The sequence below is a fragment of the Pelophylax lessonae genome (genome assembly GCF_965119305.1).
Source record: "Pelophylax lessonae genome assembly, chromosome: 6".
In the NCBI taxonomy this organism is placed as follows: Eukaryota; Metazoa; Chordata; class Amphibia; order Anura; family Ranidae; genus Pelophylax; species Pelophylax lessonae.
In genome coordinates, this window is record NC_138773.1 from 93,871,288 (window position 1) to 93,891,484 (window position 20,197).

General features: G+C 42.7%; 1 protein-coding gene across 1 annotated transcript in view; it reads left to right on the top strand.

Annotated features, from left to right (window-relative positions):
- The window catches only part of BAIAP3 (BAI1 associated protein 3), a 599,530-nt gene that overhangs the window by 473,292 nt on the left and 106,041 nt on the right, over window positions 1–20,197 (top strand). The window contains exons 15-17 of the mRNA XM_082260275.1: window positions 6,530–6,647; window positions 16,835–16,959; window positions 17,041–17,131. Of these exons, the coding sequence (XP_082116401.1) occupies window positions 6,530–6,647; window positions 16,835–16,959; window positions 17,041–17,131 (334 nt within the window). The remainder of the gene's footprint in view (window positions 1–6,529; window positions 6,648–16,834; window positions 16,960–17,040; window positions 17,132–20,197) is intronic.

Genomic DNA, 20,197 nt, shown 5'->3' on the forward strand with positions numbered 1-20,197 from the left:
GCCAGCAACACTACAGTAGATCTCCAAGCAGCCAGCATCAATAGACCCTCCAGCAGCCAGCAGCAATAGACCCCACAGTGAAACAGATTTCCCCTGCAGCCTGCATCAGTAGATCCCCCAGCACACTCCAGTACTCCATTCAATACATAAGGTGCCAGAACTGCTTTCCTCTGTGCTCCCGCTTAAAAAAACCGCCCTGGTTTTAATAATCTTTTATTTTCTGGAATTTACAAAGGGAAAAACCAAATTTGTTCATTAAATAGGACAATTCTGCTTTCTCCTTTGGAGTGTGACACAATGGTTGTGCTTTACTGATCCTTCTTACAATCCAAGCCTATCATTGAAAAATGCATTCCCTGTATGGCTGTTATCTTCTCTCAACAGCTGTTAAGCAATTAGAGTCTTTGTGGTGGCTAATCCACTCTAGTCCTAGTGGGCAATCTACAAGCTTCTAACGTTAAAAACTTCTAAAGAGCAATCTTGTAAAAATGTAAAAGTCACAAAAAAAATAGCTTTTTTTTTTTAAGCAGTTAAAATCTAGGTTCAAACTTGTAGTTGCTTTCAGGCATGCAAGAATCATCCTCAATGCTTGTATTTTTTTTTCAAAGGGACTAATGTGCTGCAACCGTGGCACGTTTGACTTGAGTGGATGAATTTGACAGGTGGTACCTGTCAACTCAGAATTCAGAGCAAAGCATCCCAACCACAGCATGTGTACAGTCCACTCTGGCTGTATTGTAGGCAATTGGTGGGCAATTAAGGAGGGGGGGGTTGTAAAACTGCCCATGTGAAAGAGGCCTTAAACCCTAAAACAAAAGTGTAATTATATTGCAGCTAACAAATTCTTAGATGTAGTTACATAGAAAGTCAGGTTGAAAAAAGACACTAGTCCATGCATCAACCAATTTAAAAAAATTGCTGCATTAGTTTCCTTTTTTTAATTTTTTTTCCTTTACTTTCATCTGATGATCCAGCCAGTTGTCTTTCAACTTCTTTTAAAAGAACAAGCCAGGGGCAGACTGGCAACTTTCGGCCCAGGGGGCAACTACAAACCAGAGGCCCATGGTGCAGCGACTCGGCCCCCCTCTCCCACTCTCCCTCTTCCTGTCCTCCTCCTGACCCCCATTCCAGGCTGCAGCCCTGCTCCCGGTACTCTTTACTCACTGGCTGAATCTGGCCAGGGGGCAGTAGGGGGGAGCTGAGACAGCTCGGTTGGGGCTGGCAGGGGAGAGTCTCCAGTGGGGCATGGAACTCTGCTCAGACACAGGGGAGGGAGGTCTGCGCTCTGTCCTTGTCTTCATCCTGCACTCAGTAGGTCAGTGGTGAGGACTTTTTACTTTTCTTCACCAGGAATCCTTTAGGCATGTCTGTGGCAGAAGCAGTGCAGCCTTTTTACGGGGCATCAGAGTGGCCCAGGGGGCAACTGCCCCCCTGCCCCCTGGCCCAGTCCTCCCCTGGAACAAGCTGTCCAGTGTAAGTGGCAGTTGGAGGGTACAGACAAACAATTTAACACATGATAGGGGTACTTACAATGGTCAGCCTTTATTCATTTATGTAAAATATTTATCCCAAAAGAAAAAAAAATTATGCTGTAACTGCTGAAGAAGTGTTAGCTGGAGTTCGGCTTTAACGTGTAGGTCGAGTCCATCTAGCGACCCTTTCACACGGCTTTCCGATCAGGTCCGCCTGTCAGTTTTTCAGGCAGACCTGATAAGATACTCCATGCACCCCTATGGAGCAGCGGATGTCAGCAGTGACATGTCCGCTGACAACTGCTGCTATCCGATCTGATCCTGTCCATGAAATCCAGACGGATAGAAACCCTATTTTCCATCCGTCTGGAGCATTGGATCAAATAGGATCGGATGAAAACGGACAGGCGGTCCATTTTCATCTGATCTCCCAAGGAGAGCGAGGATCTGACAGATCCGTCTCAGCACACAGAGCGGAGACGGACCTATCACCCGCCTGCTCAGCGGGGATCGGCATATCGATCCCTCCTGAGCAAAACAAAGTCCACCAGGCGGAAAGCCCGTGTGAAAGGACCCTAAATCCATAAACCTGTAATGCATTTAAAACTACCCTCTCTCTAGATTGCTAATGCTGCTGTGCAAGAGTGGCTCCGTTGCTCCTCCATCCAGAGAAGAGCCACTCTAAGACGGGAAGTGTGTTACCGTCCAGATTGCCAGGTGAAAATAAAGGAAAAAGTTTAAAAAAAGTAAAAGAATACAGGCACCACATTTAGAGATTGGTAAGATGCAATATATTACATTTCTGCTAATACAAGTTTAAAGCGGAGTTCCACCCTGGGAAAGTTTTTTTAATAAAAAAATAAATGCATAAATGCCCCGGGACAGTCAGGGCTAGTGCATTCCACAATGGCTAGCCTCTGATCTGTCCCGGGTTGCACTTACCTTTTAGAAGAAATACTTACCTTGAAAATGTATTGTCCAGCGCTGCCATCTCAGGTGTGGGCAGCTTGAAGCCAGCGCGATCCTCTTCCGTCTTCTTCGGAAAAAATTGCGATTATCCATTTGTTTTTCAGGTGACCCGGAGCAAGAAGATGGAGGTAAGTATAATTTTAGGGTGGAACTCCGCTTATTCAAATATAAAAAAAAAAAAGAGGAAAATGGTGCAATTTCAAATACATCCTCTCTAAAAAAATTTTAAAAAAATTCTTTACTTTTCTTTAATGAAATGGGTTAAGAGCTGACCAGGCTCGATACTGGTCAATTACCAGGAGAACGGAGGGATACAAAAGGAAACATCAGGGGAAAAGTACCTCAATGTACAACTAAACAAGCAAAATCCAGAGGATGGTCTCCTATAACCATCAAGACATAAACCCATTGTTGGATACAACATTATCCAGGTGCCTCTTACTTTTGACATTTATCTTGTCAGAAGCTATATTTTGCCTCAGCGGCTTACACCTCAAATGAACTGCATAGAACTTTTATTAAATCCTCTGAATGACATCTAGAGCTAGTGAGAGAAAATGTCAGATCCCATTGATTCATGTACTACAGTGATATGGAATAAAGCACTGGCACATCCATCTAATCCACTTTAGGGGCATGCTGGATACTTATTGATTCAGCGGCAACACCTGGAGGGTTCTTACTATTCTGTTCTAGACACCAGAGGGGTTATATTACTCGGCAAACTATTTTGCCTCATCATCACATGTTGCTTTGATTAAGACATAATAGGTTGATTTTATATAGAGCTTTCCCAGAGTGCAGCTTTTAAAAACAACCATTCTTGTGAACAACAGTTTAAAAAGAAAGACATCTACAAAGGAAATACACATTTTGTGTGAGTAAAGTATAGGAATAATGATTGGAACATTCAAACTCAGACTTCTAAGTCTAGTCCCTACAGGGCTCTCAGTGTAGGTGTTGCAGCTTGGTCAGAAGCTTAGTTGTTTAGCTAAGATTTAAACGCTGATCTCGCTGATTTAAAAAAAAAAAAAAAAGAAAAAACAACTCTATAAAAATAAATTGAGGTTGTCAAGCATATCAGCACATGCAACCAAAGAACGAAGGTCCAAGAAAGATGTAGCCGGAAACTCCAGAATCCCATGAAAATCTTTATTCGCTCCATAAAGGTCAAGATTAAAAAAAGCTGACGCATTTCGGCATACAGTCTTGTTCACAGCATATTCACAAAATGAATGACAGAACAATTACACTACAAACCTCATATGAGGAAGGGCAGTGTCAATAAAACAATTATTCAAATAAAATAAAAAAGTTGACAGATGAAAGAAAAGAGCGGCACTGGATTTTATTCATATCAAATGTGGGCTTACAATACTATGAAAACATTCAGCATATTAAAAAGACACCATGCAAAACAATAGGCTTATGCAAGATTGTATTTAGATTGATGTTGTGCCCGACAGCAAAAAGAAAGCATTTAATGAATTAAAACAAAAAGGGTGAAGCAGCAGATATAAAACATCCAGTGCAATCAATACTTTATATTATTTGTTTAATTTTATTTTAGAAATCAATCTAAATCCCACCTGAAATTCATACCTGCAGGGGTTCTAATACCAAGAGTAAATATCCACCAGACCTATCACTCAAGTAGTCTATGGTGGAGATCACCTCCCTGGGGAAGTTTGTTAACCCTTTCCACACCACTAAATACAAAGATTCCATATTTCCAGCGTCCACATGTTTAAAGTGTTTTGATACATTAGAAAGATTCCTGTTATTTGAATAAGCTGCACCATTATAGTGTTCGCTCATCCTGATCCTAGGCGATCTGGAGGTGCATCCTACATATTGGAGTGTGCATGCTATGTATTCCACAACATTCTTTGTGCCACAATGAATGAAATCTCCAATTGTGTATTCTCTGCCAGTAGATCTAGGAACAATGGACTTGTTATTTATACTGTGCTTATCGCCAATAACGGCAGGTTCAAAGACCATGGCAGAAAGAGCCATGAGTGGATAACCATGTATGTCTGATAGCAAAGAACCAAACAACAAAACATAGAAAAATAAATGTAATTATTGTTCACCATATACCACAACCCTTAATCACTTGCCGACTGCTGCACGACTATATACGGCGGCAGTCAGCCCCTCACAGGCAAAGTGCCGTAGGGGTACATCACTAGCCTGTGAGGCTCTAGGGAGCGAGCGAGCGCCGCCGGAGGCACGCCCCCGCTCGCTCACGGACCCCCCGCGCGTGTGAGCGGCGGACCCTATGTCCGCCGCTCACTCGCGATCGTCGGTTACAGAGGGAGAAAGGCAGACGGCTAATGTAAACAAAGCCGCCTGTCATTCTCCCTTGTGTAACAGCAGAGATCATACAGTCCTGCTATGTAGGACCATAGATCTCTGCTGTTACATGAAAAGCCACATCCCACAACAGTAAGAAGCACGCCCCTAGGGACACACATAGCCACTGCCTCTCTAATAAAGTTAACCCCTTCCCTGCCAGTGTCTTTTTTACAGTAACAGTGCATATGTATAGCACTGATTACTGCAGTAATGTCACTGGTAACCCCAAAAGTGTCAAAAATGTCAGTCAAGGGTCCGATCTGTCCGCTGCAATGTCGCAGCAAAAAAAATCGCAGATCGCCGCCATTACTCGTTAAAAAAAAAAAACAATAAAAATTACAAAACAAATTGGCCTAAAATGTTAAAAAATTTAGATTTTTACATTTTTTTGGGGGGGAATTTCATATAAAAAATGTGAAAAATATTGTTATTTTTGCAAAATTGTCGCTCTTTTTTTGTTATAGCGCATGATCTAAAAAATCGCACAGGTGATCAAATACCACCAAAAGAAAGCTCTGTTTGTGGGGAAAAAAAAGGACGTCAATTTAATTTGGGTATAGCGTCGCACGACCGCGCAATTGTCCGTTAAAGTCACGCAGTGCCGAATCGCAAAATAGGCCCTGGTCAGGAAGGGGGTAAAATCTTCCGGGGCTTAAGTGGAACATGGGAGTAACAACTTACCATCCTGTAGTTTAAAACTAACAATCCTAGTATATACAAAGTTCGGATACATGTCTATCATCTGTCATAACTACATACTGGATACATGACTACAAAAAGATATCACAAAGTTCAACAATTATGACCATAGATAATATACGTGATTACAAAGGGGTATACCATAAGTTGTCAATGCGTTTCTCATGTCCTGCCCTCTTCTTTAGGACAAGGGAAATCCACATAATACAGTAATTATTTAATCAATTTCATCCCTATGCTAACAAGTGTACAAACAGATCAGAATCTAAGAAAACATAACCACATGGCATTATGAATAAACACAACTTGTTTGCATCTCCTTCCCCCGGCTAACACCCCAAAGCAGGAGATTAGGCACCGGTCCCTCTGGATCATTGGCCATAATGTACATTTTTTGCGCATTGCTACACAATTGAAAGCCCAACTCCTCCAGTGCTCCCCCTCCCCATTAGATGCCCCTCAGCAGTATTTTATGATTACTTTTTTTTAATAATAACCTTTTCAAATGTCTTCAGGCTGGTCACTTGCTGATGATGATCAGGGTCTTCCTTATTGTTCGATCTTCTCTTGTCAGTAGGCACTCATGAGTGATGCAGAAATCTGCATCAGTGTATGTGAGCTGTGTTGACACCTCCTTTAGTGGATGGGTCTATAACACCCTGCACTCACAGGATTTCCTCAGTCTTTTGCTTTGAGTAATGATCAGCGTCATGATAAATACGTCCCTCTGTCAGCAGGTCAAAGGGAAAGGTTACTTTTAAAAAGCATACTCACCCAGGTATACACAGCAGAAAAGTGTTTCAGCACTGAACCTACTCAATATAAAAGAATTAACTCAAGCCCCACGTGTAAAAACAAAATTATGATGTATTATAAAGCCTTTATACCTAATGTCTGCTCAGTTGAGTTTTTCCGATTTCATTGTATCTGGGCACATTCAAGCAAACTTGCCCAAAATGAGACTGTGGTTTGAGATGTCGCCTTGTCACTTTTCAGAAGAATTGACCTACTTTCTTGTTAATTAATAGAAAATGGCAAGCTTTCAGCAAACACCACCAAGTGCACCCCATGGACTACAGTTATCTGCTAGCACTGCTGAAGACGGTTGAAGAACAGTGGGATCCTTCTATGTGTCCAAAAGAGCTGGTATGTGCTATGAACAAATATATCAGACATATTTCCTTCTATATTTTTCTAGTCAGTTTTCTTTTTTCACTGTTATTTCAAATATGAACCAAATAAAAATCTGAAATACCTTGGGTAGTCTCTGCCGAACAGCTAAAATGTTCCACTTTTTTATGTGTTTGGCAGAAGCTGTTTACATGAAAGTATTTAACATTTCAGAAGCATTGATGGGCTTGGCATGAATGGTTGGCAGTTTCTCTTATACCAGTTAAAGGTCTATGGTCTAATCACAGATGTCATACCATGCTATAATAAATAAAGAGGTATAAAACCCAAAAGCAAACATTTATTATAATGCAACTTACCACTTAGATGTGATGGCTGCATTAGATTAATTTATAAGCCTTCTTTCCTTTTTTTTATTAAATGATCCAGCCAGTAAGTCTTTTGCTTTTAAGGGCTCACGCACACAGGGCATTTAAAAAAAAGGAGCTGCAGAGCCACTACCAACGACAGGAAATGCAGCTGTAAAAACGTGCTTTTTGTAACTTTTTCCTTTGGTGTTAATGCCGTTTAGCCTCGTTAGCGTTTAGCAGCGTTTTTCTGCCTCTATTCAAAATCAATGGTTGCCTATGAGCCATTTTTGATAAAGCTTTAGGTCCATTGATTTTAATAGAATTCGCATCCAAGTCCGATCATGATGATCCGACTTGTTGCGCCTTGAGCTCTGAGGATCTTGAGGGGAAACTCCACACCAAAATGAAAAAAAAAAAATGGCGTGGGGTTCCCCCCCAAAATCCATACCAGACCCTTATCCGAGCATGCAGCCCGGCAGGTCAGGAAAGGGGAGAGGATGAGAGAGTGGCCCCCACCCCCTCCTGGACCATACCAGGCCACACGCCCTCAACATGGCGAGGTGGGTGCTTTGTGGCAGGGGGGCTCTGTGGTCCCCCAAAATCTATGCTAGACCCTTATCCGAGCATGCAGCATTGGCAGGTCAAGAATGAGCGAGACCCCCCCCCCAAACCTTACCAGGCCATGTGCCCTCCACATGGGGGTTGCTTTGGGGCAGAGGGGTATATTCACAATAGCTAGTTGTTAAGGAGCGGGCAGCCGAAGTGTCCTTAACAAACATCAAAATGTGAAAAGTGCTGCCATTACATTGAAAAACAAAAAAACTGCATAAGGGGAACCCCATGCCAAAATTAAAAAAAAAAAAATGTGTGGGCTTCCCTGCCCAAAATCTATACCAGACCCTTATCCGAGCATGCAGTCTGGCAGGTTAGGAAAGGGGGGGTGAGTGATTACACCCCTCCCCCTGAACCTTACCAGGCCACATGCTTGGGGGTTGCTTTGGTACAGGGGGTTACCCCCCCAAAAAAACACCTGGCCCCCAGGTCCCCATATTGATAGGGACAAGGGGCTCTTTCCCACAACCCTGGGCAGTGGGTGTGGGGGTCTGCAGGTGGGGGCTTATCGAAATCTGAGAGCTGAGAGTCCTGTTTGAATACAAAGCCTCAGGGGTGGGGGGAGATCAGGCGGTATGTGCTCGATTTCACGAACTGTATTCATGTTTTTATTTATTTTTGACCCTTTTTGGAGAATGAGTAGATTCACCTAAAAAAAAATATATATTTTTTTTGGGGTGAATCTACTCATTCTCCAAAAAGGGTCAAAAATAAATAAAAACATGAATACAGTTCGTGAAATCGAGCACATACCGCCTGATCTCCCCCCACCCCTGAGGCTTTGTATTCAAACAGAAGGACTCTCAGCTGTCAGAATACACTGATCAGTGGCTGCAGTTGCTCATTGACAAAAGTTTTCTAACATTCTTGTTTATCAAAAGGCAATCTAAAGTTGGACTTCTGAGGAATAGGGACAGCCACACATAGATCAAAATTCAGCTGGCCCTTGCTAAAACATAAATCCTGAATTTCGATCCATCCATGGTCAACAAAAAAATGGATAAAAAAGGCATGGCCTGAAATGCTTGTGATGAGGGTAAAATGTGCCTTTTTTTATGGGGGGGTTGGTATAACATTGATAAACTTTATATACAATGTAACAACCTCCTCCCCTCCCAACCTGCAGCATACCATCCTCTGCGAGCCAGAACCATTCAAATCAAGATGTAATGTGAGAGGTTGGTCTCAGATAAGGCCCATTATAAGGGACATGAGATTAGTTTCTTATCTTATTTTAAACCTCATAATTTCTTCCTGAATGTACTGATGTTTTGGGAACCGATTATTGCTTCCATAAAATAATACTATCAAAACTGGCTGAAATTGTGAGTATCAGGGATGACATCCACACTTATGACTGAAGCTTGAGCACTCCTGATAGACCACGTGGTAAGTTTAAATAGGCAAGTGGAATAATTCCATTTTGAGTTTGTGAATAACATCCAGTGTCTAGCAGTGGACATTTTTCTCTTTCTTTTAATTACCCAATTAAATTACAATTTATGCAATTTCCCATCTCTGTCTTTCATGAAACTGTATTGGAGAGATTGCCAAACCATTCTTTGGCTAGTAGCACTGCCAGGGAGATCTCAGTACAACAAATTTGATTTGTGACTTGTTTGCAAGCTTACCGCCAAATCAGTCATGGATCTGAAGCATCACGTATTTAGTACACAGCCATGAAATGCATGACTGGAATGCCAGTATATTGATTTAAAAACACAGTAAATCTATATTTGTTTCTATTTAGTTTGTTTTTCTTGCCTTTGCCTTAACTGCTTGGGCAGAAAAAAAGAGCAACTCTGTAAGTCTGTTAGTTTTCAACTTTCTTTAACAGACCAAGCTGCCCAGCTAAAGTGGCAGTTAGATGGATGAGACAAAGCATTTTTTCACTGACAGGGGGTCTTACAATGGACAGCTTTTATTTAATTTTGTAAAACCTTTATCCCAAATGGTAAAAAAAAAAAAGATTGCTGTAACTGCTTTAGGTTCCATGCACACTAACGTAAAAAAAAAAAAAACCCTCCTAGCAGCAGCTTTTGAATGTTTGTTTGCCTCTAGAAGCAAATGGTATTATCCTATATATCCATGCACACTATTTTAGTCTAGAGGCTTTTTTAGACTTAAGCATTAAGGAGCAGAAAAAAAACTCTTTTGTTTCCATATTTGGGAGCGATTTGCTGGCAGAAAAAACACTGAAGGCTCCTAAGTTCTGCTAACAGCTGCTAAGCGCCGGTGCCCAGTGTTATTTTTCTGTAGCAGGCTGTCGCCAGCATCCCTAACAATCAGTGAATAGCTGGTTGTTAAGGAGCGGGCCGGCAAGCCAGCTGCCGCTTCCTTAACAACGGATGACTCATCAGTTTCCCGCTGAATGGAAACAAAAAAAAATTGCTGGCAATTAAAACTTGAGAAAAAAAATTGCATGGGGGTCCCCCCTAATTAATAGCAGACCCTTCCAGTCTGATATAGATTTTGAGAGTAACCCCATGGCAAAATGTAAAAAAAAAAAATCGCAAAATTCATACCAGACCCTTATCCAAGCATGCAGCCCCGAAGGCCAGGAAAGAAGGGGGGGGGGGTGCCGACACTCTTGAGCCATACCAGGCCACCTGCTCTCTCAACATGGGGGGAATCCTTTGGGGCAGGGGGTCTGTCCCCTCCCAAAGCACCTTGTCCCTATGTTAGGTGGTTGTGGGGGTTCAAGGGGGTGACTTATTAGAATTTGGAGACCCCATGTGAATGAGTGTGGGGTACATAGTACCCCTACTCAGTCACCAAAAAAGTGGTAAAGGAGACAGATGGCTGCCCGCTCCTTAACAATACGCTATATACTGCTAAATGCCGGAAATACACAGGCACAAAATCATAAAAACGCTGGCAAAAATGCTAATGTTGAGCATTTTTTATCCAGCCTTTTTCCATATTTTTTTCAGCTCCTAGAGCCTTAAAGTGTTAGCTGGAGTTTAGCTTAAATTTGTTAGTCACCACCCTAAGATATGATGTGTGTTAGTGGTCAAAACACCAGGTGAAAAAAAAAAAACGAATGCAGCTACCACATTTAAGGATTGGTAATATGCAATACAGTATATCAAGTTTTATTTTGGGGTTTATATACACTGTAGATTCACAGTAGAAGCACTGAAGTTCTCAGACACTTATCTCTCAGCCACTCTGCCCCTTCCAGTAGTGACCAGGCAGTCTGCCAGCCTTCCAGTCTCTATTGTAAAAACAGAGCAGGTGTTCTGGAAGGAGGGTGCAGGGTAAGCTTATCTGCAGAGGGGTAGGGATGGGCGAACATTTGCCTGTTTGGCCGTTCGCCGAAAACCAGAATTTGCAGGGTGTTCGCCGGGTGTTCACCCCGACGAACACCCAGCAATACAATGAGCGCTGCACAGTGCATTCTGTGCCCTGATTGGGCAGAACTTTGCCCAATCAGGGTGCAGTGTAAGCTGGTTGTTAAGGAGCAGGGCCAGGAAGCGGCGCCCTTAACAACCGACGAGTCATCAGCTGTCAATGGGTTTTCCCGCTGACAGCTAATAAGAAAAAAAAAGCGGTAAAAAAAAAAATTACGTGAAAAACGGTGTGGGCACTTTGGGCCTGGTATGGAATTGGAAAGGAGACCTGTGCCAAAATGAAAAAAAGAAACGGCGAAGGGTCTCCCCCAAAATCCATACCAGACCCTTACCTGGGCATGCAGTCTGGCAGGTCAGGAAAGAATGCCTGGATAAGGCCTGGTATAAAATCTGGGGGGAACCCTAGGCCATTTATTTCCTTATTTTTTTTCAATAACCCGATGCTGGCAATTGTAACCGCGAGTCATTTAAAATGGGATATGACTCTTTTTTGTTTTTTTCTTTAGAAATATCATTTTGCTGTAGCATGTTTTATGCATGCTACAGATGTGCAACTTTACAGGCACATTGAGAGGATCCCCGGCCTAGGCACTATATTCAAAGGAATTTTTATTGTTGCACTTAAAACATAAATACAGTCACTGCTCCTAACAAAATTTTTTTTTTTTTTTTTTACTGATACATGTCCCCCAGGGTAGTACCCAGACCCCCATACCCTTTTAGTGGTCAATTACTTGCATATAAGCCTTCAAAATGGGCATTTTTGATTTTTTTCTGTTCAGCTCCCTCAGACATCAATAGGGTTTGCCATTCGGGTTAGAACATTTCCCCTGCTCTGGAGTTCTACTGTGAACTGAACAGGGGCGTGTTTGGCCCATGCCTACAGAGGGGAGGTCCCCTGGTGCTTCAGTCCTTCTGCTGTGAATTTGAGGATGAATTACTCTGCAATTTCTGCAGCTAGAGAGGTCAGTCAAGGCTTGTTTTGAAGATCATTTGCTGCTTGTATAAGAATTTGCAAATACTTGAGTGTCCAAAGCCTTTTCACAAGTTCACTTTAAAGGGAATCTGTCACAAAGCAAAATAATGAAAAGTCTTTTATTGGCAGCCACTTTCTGATTTTGGGGCTTGATTAGAGGAAGTTCTCCTTTTTCTTGGGACAACAGGAACTGCAGATGGATGTAACAGAATAACTATTAATATCACAGGCTTTTCACAGAGCCTTCTTATACAATAGACAAGCCCTAGTTTAAAGTTTGTGCGTTTCTCTTTATTATTTTGTCTTCTTCCTTTACATTTTTAGGTTATATTCAGTTACCTTTTTTCCATATTATTTATTTTGTCTGCACCTTTCCGCTTTTCAAAATGTTGCTGGTTGCTATGGTGATCACTTAAAACAGTTTTACAGCAGTGGCCATAGAAAAGCGCATCTGACTGTCATTGTTGGTTGTGCACAGTACAGCTTTACAAAAGCAATGCTTGAAGGGGAGTTTGGAAACCAACAATAAATTAGTGCCAAAACTGAAGATACAGATGCACTGAGGTTGATTTACCAAAGAAATTTAGAATTTTCATACAGTAAATTGTGTGAATATTCACTTCGGTTATCCAATGATGTGAAAAACTAATTTCGGTTTTACTTATTTAATTTGTGCATGACTAGATAATTGGACGAATAATAACACTATTTAACGTGTGAAGATTCTTAATTACTTTAGTAATTCAGGCAAATAAACTTAGCTGTTTTATCCAAAAATTACAACTTTTAGGAGCAAGAATACAAAAATTTATTTTGAGATTAAAAGAAATCTTAAAGCCACTCTGTCACCTAAATGTCAAAACTAAACTTTGGGAGCCGTGTAGAATAAGCATGTAGCATCCTCCTAGTGTAGGATGCTAGGTAAAGTTAGATTATAGTTTCTTCGGTAATCATGGGAGCAGGGAGTGATTGTTTGTCTTGGCCTTTTCAGGTTTTCCCAGGCTCTGAACAAAGTTTCCATAGATTAGGAGGGGAGATTCGAATAACCAGCCTGATTATTTTTCCTGCTCCAGCCAATTCTTGGAGAATCTTAGAATCTAAAAACAGCGCGAATACCACAATGCTAGATGTAAAAAAAGCACAGGGGGTATCTAAACCAGATCTTTAAACAGGGTTTTCTCTTTTGTTCATTGACGGACACAGCTTCTGATCTCTATAACCATTGGGTTATACTGCCTCCTACAGGAGTAGTACACTAGGCAGAAAAAAAGTCTGGCTACGCCCATGGACAGTCCAAGGGGTATACTCCCTTACTCTGCTATAGGCACTCAGTTTTTTTCCCCAGGAGTAAGGACCTAGTTCCTTGCTGGGATCTTTGGTCCTAGCACGTTTTCTTTTTAGATAAAAATATTTTTCTCCTGTTTTTTTTCCTGTGAGATCTATAACCAACTGCCGGATTGGGTGACGGGCTGGATAATCTAGATCCAGTGGACCCCCCAGTCTGGCCAGCGAGCACACGCAGGCCTCAGCTTCGCGCTAGGTTGGCCGCAAAATAGCCCCACTAGACGGGGGCTGGCCTGCGAGTTAAACGCCTCGTGAGATTGCATACGACCGGGTCTTGGCCCGAGTCGCAGCGTTCCTCCTGGATGACAGCCCCCCCCATTTCGATGTAGAGGGGTTCTGTCTGGAGCGGTGCCCGTCTGGTTCCTGGTATGGTGAGTAGCTGTCCCCCCTCTCCCTGGATGGTTTTGTGGGGGACAAGGACCCTTCCTTAGGACAGTCGGACCCCTGAGTTCCCCTCCTTCTCGTCAGGCACCCCCCTTTCTCATCTGTCCCCCATCCTATCCCCCCTCCACATATGCTGGGGCTGTCTGGGTGGTCTGGTCCATCTCCCGGGGTGGGGGCAGGCACTATGGGGGCCCGCGGGGGTTTGACTGATGTTCCTTTTCAAGGAGATCACCTGTTTGGTGCTACCCTGGGTGACTTCATAAAAGGTTTCATGGGGGGGGAGAGCACCTTTCTTCCGCAGGCTACTAAGGACAAGGAACCTCGTCATAGACGTGAACCTTTCTTCTCGGCTCATAAGATGTTTTTTTCGTCTCTCAGGGTCGACTGACAAGGGTTCAAAGCCTTTCAGGGCCTCCGCTGGAGGATCCAAACGAACCTGGTCTGGCAAACTGAGGGCAGGCTTCTCCAGACCCACGGACAAGGCTCCTTCAACATGAAGGTGCACACTCACCCATATCGGGGGTGGGGGGACATCTTCACTGGTTCATGGACCCGTGGACTTCTCTTGCTTACGCTGTCCCAGAAGGTGGCCTTTTTGGTGGCTCTCCCCTCTGTGCTAAGGGTGTTGGAATTGGCGGCATTATCTTGTCGATCACTTTACCTGGTGATTTACAGAAATAAGGTGGTTCTTCACCCCTGTCCGTCGTTTCTTCCAAAGGTTGTCTCTGATTTTTATTTGAATGAAGAAATTGTGTTGCCTTCCCTGTGTCCCAGGCCTAAACATCCGAAGGAGGAAATTGTAAAAGTCCATATGCAGCACTAAAAAACAAAAACATGATAGTCCATATTCATTGATGAAAATGAAGAGACGAGATCCCAACACCAGCTTCAGAGTGAATGAGCAGCAAACCACACCACAGTGCCAAACAAATCTCCTTACCAGAGCCAATAAAACATCTGATGTACCTTTGTAAGTACCAATTTCCAGATAGATCAGACAGACTGTGATTCAGGCCTATTCCATCAGGGTCAGGTTCCTCCTTTCCCTGTTAAGGCACATTCTATTAGGGCACGTAGTGACTCCTGAGCATTCCATCATCAGGCGTCAGTGACGCAGGTTTGCAAGGTGACCACCTGGTCGTCGATGCACACTTTCACAAAGTTTTGTAAAGTGGATGTGTTGGCATCTGCGGATGCTTCTTTTGACCGCAAGGTTTTGCTGGCTGCTGTTGAGAGGACCTGATCCTCTTTGAGGGAGTATTGTTTTTTCAGGTGGGCTCCAGTTGTTTTGGTTGAGCTCCTGCTGCCTGGTTGGCTACTGTTTAGCCTTGGGGATTTTTTTGCTGTTCCCACCCCTAATGTGTATTGGTTACCATTAGGGTTCTATGAAATACAGGTAATTGCACCTGCAGGTATTACCTAAGCCTATATCATGGCCACATTTAACACTGGCAGTGTTTTCTATGATGTTTAATAAAGATTTTCATTTTTAGTCATACCATCTGGACCTTCAGTTGTACCCTCTTTCAGGAACTTTATTCCTCACTTTTTGTTCATCCCATGGACTGTGCAGCTGTTCTGGAGGCCTCAGCAGTGCTAGAACTGAGGGCCTGGATGGACTTTGCAAGAAACTGATTGTGGGACCTCACCCCAGGGGATCTGGTCCCGGAGAGGTGCCGTCTCACTCACTGGACCATGTCCGGAGGAAGTTGGAAGGTGGCAGATGTCCTGGGGACCCTAAAGTGATCTTTGTGACTGTGTAGTGTTCTGGAAACTGCACTGGGTACCAGCAGTTCTGCACCAGTGCACACTAATCAGGTGCCAAAGAGAGTTGTCCCATGGTCTTCAGCTGTGGGATAAAGAGGGAGAAAGATGGGGAAGCGCCACCTAAGTGTAGTATTACAGGCAATTTATTGTCGCACAATATATTAAAAACTCACAGGCTCATCAAATGGGATAGGCAGAGGGAGCCGCTTCGATCCCTCCCTTTCTTTAACCACGCCATCCATGGAGCTGCATGTTGGTGAGTCCAGCTCCTGTGGTTGTCCTGTGCACCAGGAAGAAAACCAGCATGGATCGCAAGCGGAAGTGACGTCACCGGAAGACGAAGAGCAGGAACAGTCGGGCGGGCAGAGAATAGCAGAAAATAGCAGGCTACGCGCTTGGAGCAACAGCTCCTTCTACAGGCTGTTTGTTTTTCAGGTGTGGGACCCTGAACTGCTCAGAAATTTGCCTCGTGATCCCTAGCTTTGGGGGAATAGACTAATCTCTATTCACATATAACATAGAGAAGATTTTCTTCAAATAGCTGTTTGGTAATCATTTTGGAGTATCCAACGCCCTAGCCCCTCTCTTGTTAAAGTGTCTTTAAGCAATACATCTTAAGCGTCAACCCCTAGACTGCTTCATTGGAGGCAGAAAGAGGGGACTGGTACTTGGGTAGACAGGCAGCCTCTACATTTTGGCAAAGAACCAGTTAATACCAGCAGCCCATTTGGGGGATAGCGCTACAAGCAGACAAATACTTTTCTCTCTCAGGCTGAAAGAAAATGATTATTTTCTTCAAGAGCTGCAGGCATTACCTCTATCTTACACTTTAGAGTGTTTCCAATAGCATGCTCCCCACAGCCACTGGAGAAGTTACTATCTACTTCTTGTAGTAGGTGGCCATTAAGTGAGATTTCTTACAAAGGTTGGACCAACGTAATTATGCATACACCATACCTGGTGGATGCCCCTGGAAGCTAAAAATAGTAGACACTGCTACTCTTGTGATCTCTACTTACTTCCAGATCCTGTGCCGAGTAGCTACCAAGTTGCATTCTGATCAGAGGAGGTCGACCAGCCAGCATAAGCACCATTCAGAAAATGCTTTGCTTCTTCTGAATAAATGCAAAGCGTTCTCTGATTGGATGAGGCAGAGAGGCAGGATGGTGTCTACTTCAGTGATTTACAGCTTCCAGGGGCATCTGTCAGGTATGGTATATACATAGTTACATTAGTACATAAAATATCCATTCCTGGAATTCTTCTTTATTTTCATTTTAACATAAAACATCTGAACAGTTGAATTCAATTTTAAAAGTCTGAATTGTATAGTATATATCAGTTCTTATTATCTGAGTACAGTTTCTGAGAGAGTCTCTGCATTAACTCTAGATCTCTTTCTTTTTAACATTCCAGGTAGAAAGTTTAGCTGAAAGCTTCACGTTCTTCACTGAATATTGTCTATTATTGCTGAAGAAGCTGAGGGACAATTTCCCTGTCCTTAACACAACAGTCATTAGTCGCCTGGAATTAATGCTAAGGTAACTCTCGGCTACATAAATATTCTGTTGCAGAAATGTGTCAGAAGTGTTGTGCTCACACCTTGTTCTTGCCTGCTGCAGGTGTCTCAGCCAAATCCAAAATATGCAAGCGTTTAAGACGGTCTGCCCCTTTCATAATGAACTGCACCTGGAAATAGCAACTGTCTTAAAGGTATTATTCTAGCACAGGAACACACAAAAATGTGCATGCATGCAAGTTCTGACAAAGTAGCCCCTGTATTATGTCATTGGTGGGTTGGTAGTTAGCACTGTACATTACATACACTGTATATATACACAGCAATATACAATGTACATAGTTCATCATCATGTATATTGTATTTACACACATGAAGGTGAGTTGGTTAAAGTTATACTAAACACACACTGATTCATTTACATTGTCCCTTCTATTTCTGTATGCGGATGATGGCACTGTAATTATTTTAATAATAAAAAACATCTAAGTACTTTTTTCCTATTCAATATACAGCTGTCACGTAATCCAGCTCTTTCCCAGCCTGTCTGCAGGGAAACATAAGCAGGAGGAGCTTCTAGTCCTCTGCTGCTGGTCACATGTTCAAAAAAAAAAAAAAGCCTTTAAAATACAGATTAAAAATACAAAAATAATATCAATAAACTGTTTTAAAGAGAGGAAATAAACTTGCAATGATTATTTGTACTTATAGGTAAGCCTATAATAAGGCTTACCTATGGGTACTGTAAATAGGATATTTACTGTATATGCAGCTGATTACATTATCGGCGCATGTGCTCTAAAGGAACAGCCACCCGTGCTGTTTTTCTTCAGAGCCCTGTGCCATGACTGGTGGTGTCACTGGTGACATCACGGGGCTCCGGCCAGTCACACAGCCGGAGTCTGTGGACCCAGAAAGAAGACGGTTGAATATGGATGCGTCCTCCAGCGGTGACAACGAGGGCTTTGTTTGAAGGTAAGTTTCACATAATGTGCTAGCACGCATTGCATTATGCCTTTACTTTGCAGGTCATAAAAAAAAAAACATTGCTTTACTTTCTCTTTAAATTGGCACACAAATATATATTTGAAATTAAATATTTATTATTTTGTGGAAATAACATGGTGTGGGCGAATTTCTACCACACACAGGTTGTGTCACGCTCCTTTAACCTGTGTCTGGAGGGAGGTGCAGTCTCCATTAATCTACATGTAATATCCCACCCCCATTGTGTTTACTTGGTTAGTGGGCATGGAGGAGGAAGGAGGCAGTGGGCTTTCATTTACCACTGTGTATACGCCGACATGTGTGACTCTATAGTCACATGGACTGCTCAGATGTGATAGGGAGGAAATTCTCAGCATTGAAACTCACTGAAAACTGAGCATGTGCAGAGTTGCCACCACAGCTGTAAAATCCCTAATCTGAATTGGGGACATGGACAGAAGGTGGCGATAGAGAGCAGCAGGATGAACCAGATTTTTTGCAGAAAATGAATCTCCTAGTGAGTGAGTATTAACAATATGTAATAAACCATTTATTGATAGTTTTTTATTATGTGGGTCTAAGCCCCCAAAACATGTTGAACTGGTCTCTCAACCATATATCTGGCACTCTCTTCACTCCACTAGAATTACTACTGACTGACAGTAAGTTAACAGACAGAATCTTAAGTCTTTACAACTCTAAACAAAACTATAATTTTTATTTTTTTTTACTGCAGTTGGGATTTATTGCTCTCTCTATTCTCCCTTTTGTTGTCTGCAGTTAAATGTGAATTTATTTCCTGTATTGAGAAAAAGGAAAAACACTTTTTGTGTCCTAACTGATTCAAGAGCTGAGTCAGGACTGCCAGTTTACCTTCTAATAGGTCTGCATGCTATTTTCTAAGTATGGTATGCAAGAGCACAATTGGATTGATTGAGGGGAAATTTACCACCACAAAGAAATGCTGTGAAAAAAAGAAAACCTATCATACAGCAATACATTTTGACTGTCTCCCTAATTGTGTTCCAGCATGCTCACATAAGTCTGAATTGGTTACTTAATAAAAGGCAAACAGGCTATAGGAGGAGGGAAGAAAGCCCTAAATTCCAGCCTTCCGCCAGAACATTTGGAAACAACACATTCTTTTATTTAGGGGTCTGCTAGAATTCGTGTTTAAAAAAATAAAATCTTTAAAAAATGAACTGTTTTTACAATTTAGGTGGTAAATGCGGTATGCATAAACAATTCATACAACCATGGTTAATATCCCTCATGAGCCAACCTAGCTGAGGGGGCCTAAAAATCATGTCTACCATATGTAATGAGTACAGGGGGGCAGCATGAACAGAATTACGGGGCTTTTAATATACGCTATCACACAAGAATATTTATATTGGTGTGTAAGTACAGCCAAAACATTTGTTTTAGCTTTGGATAAAGTGTGAAAAGTTGGAGCCCCTGCTGGGCTTTTACTACTATACGGTGCTCCGTTTAAAGATTCCTCTTTAATGTCATGGTGAAAATTTCAAGAGGAAGTGAGGAAAAATCAGTTACATAGACGACAAAAAAACTGTCAGGGGTTCTAGCCTTCCTAATCCTATAATTACTTTATTGTTGTCTTTGTTACTGTTTTAGATATTCTCTCACTTTCTGTCAATGAAAACCATTGCCACCGTGACAATAAGTGAGAAAGAAAGTTTTGGTTGGAAATTTACTGTACTTAAAACTGCTCACTTTAACACACATACCATATATAAATATGTATTTCTGAAATGCATTACATATTCTTTGTAATATTAGCTTACTATTTTCAGTTACTTAACCCCTTGAAGCTGGCACCTTAAGGGCTCTTTCACACGGTCTGCCTCCGTAGACGGATCCGTGCTGCTCAGCGAGGATCGATCCGCGATCCTCGCTGAGCCGGCGGATGACAGCTCCGTCTCCGCTTGCAGTGCGGAGAGGGAGGTGTCACAGCCCCCGCTGCTCTCTATGGGGAATCGGATGAGAGCGGACCGCCTGTCCGTTCTCATACGATCCCATCCGATCCGATCCCCAGGACGGATGGAAAATAGGGTTTCCATCCGTCCGGATTTCACGGACAGGATCGGATGCGGATGGCAGCGGGTGCCAGCGGACATGTCCCCGCTGACATCCGCTGCTCCATAGGGCTAAACGGGGCATCCGATCAGATCCGCCTAAAAAACTGACAGGCGGATCTGATCGGACCGCCCGTGTGAAAGAGCCCTAAGGAGTTTAGGATGCCGGGAGGCGGG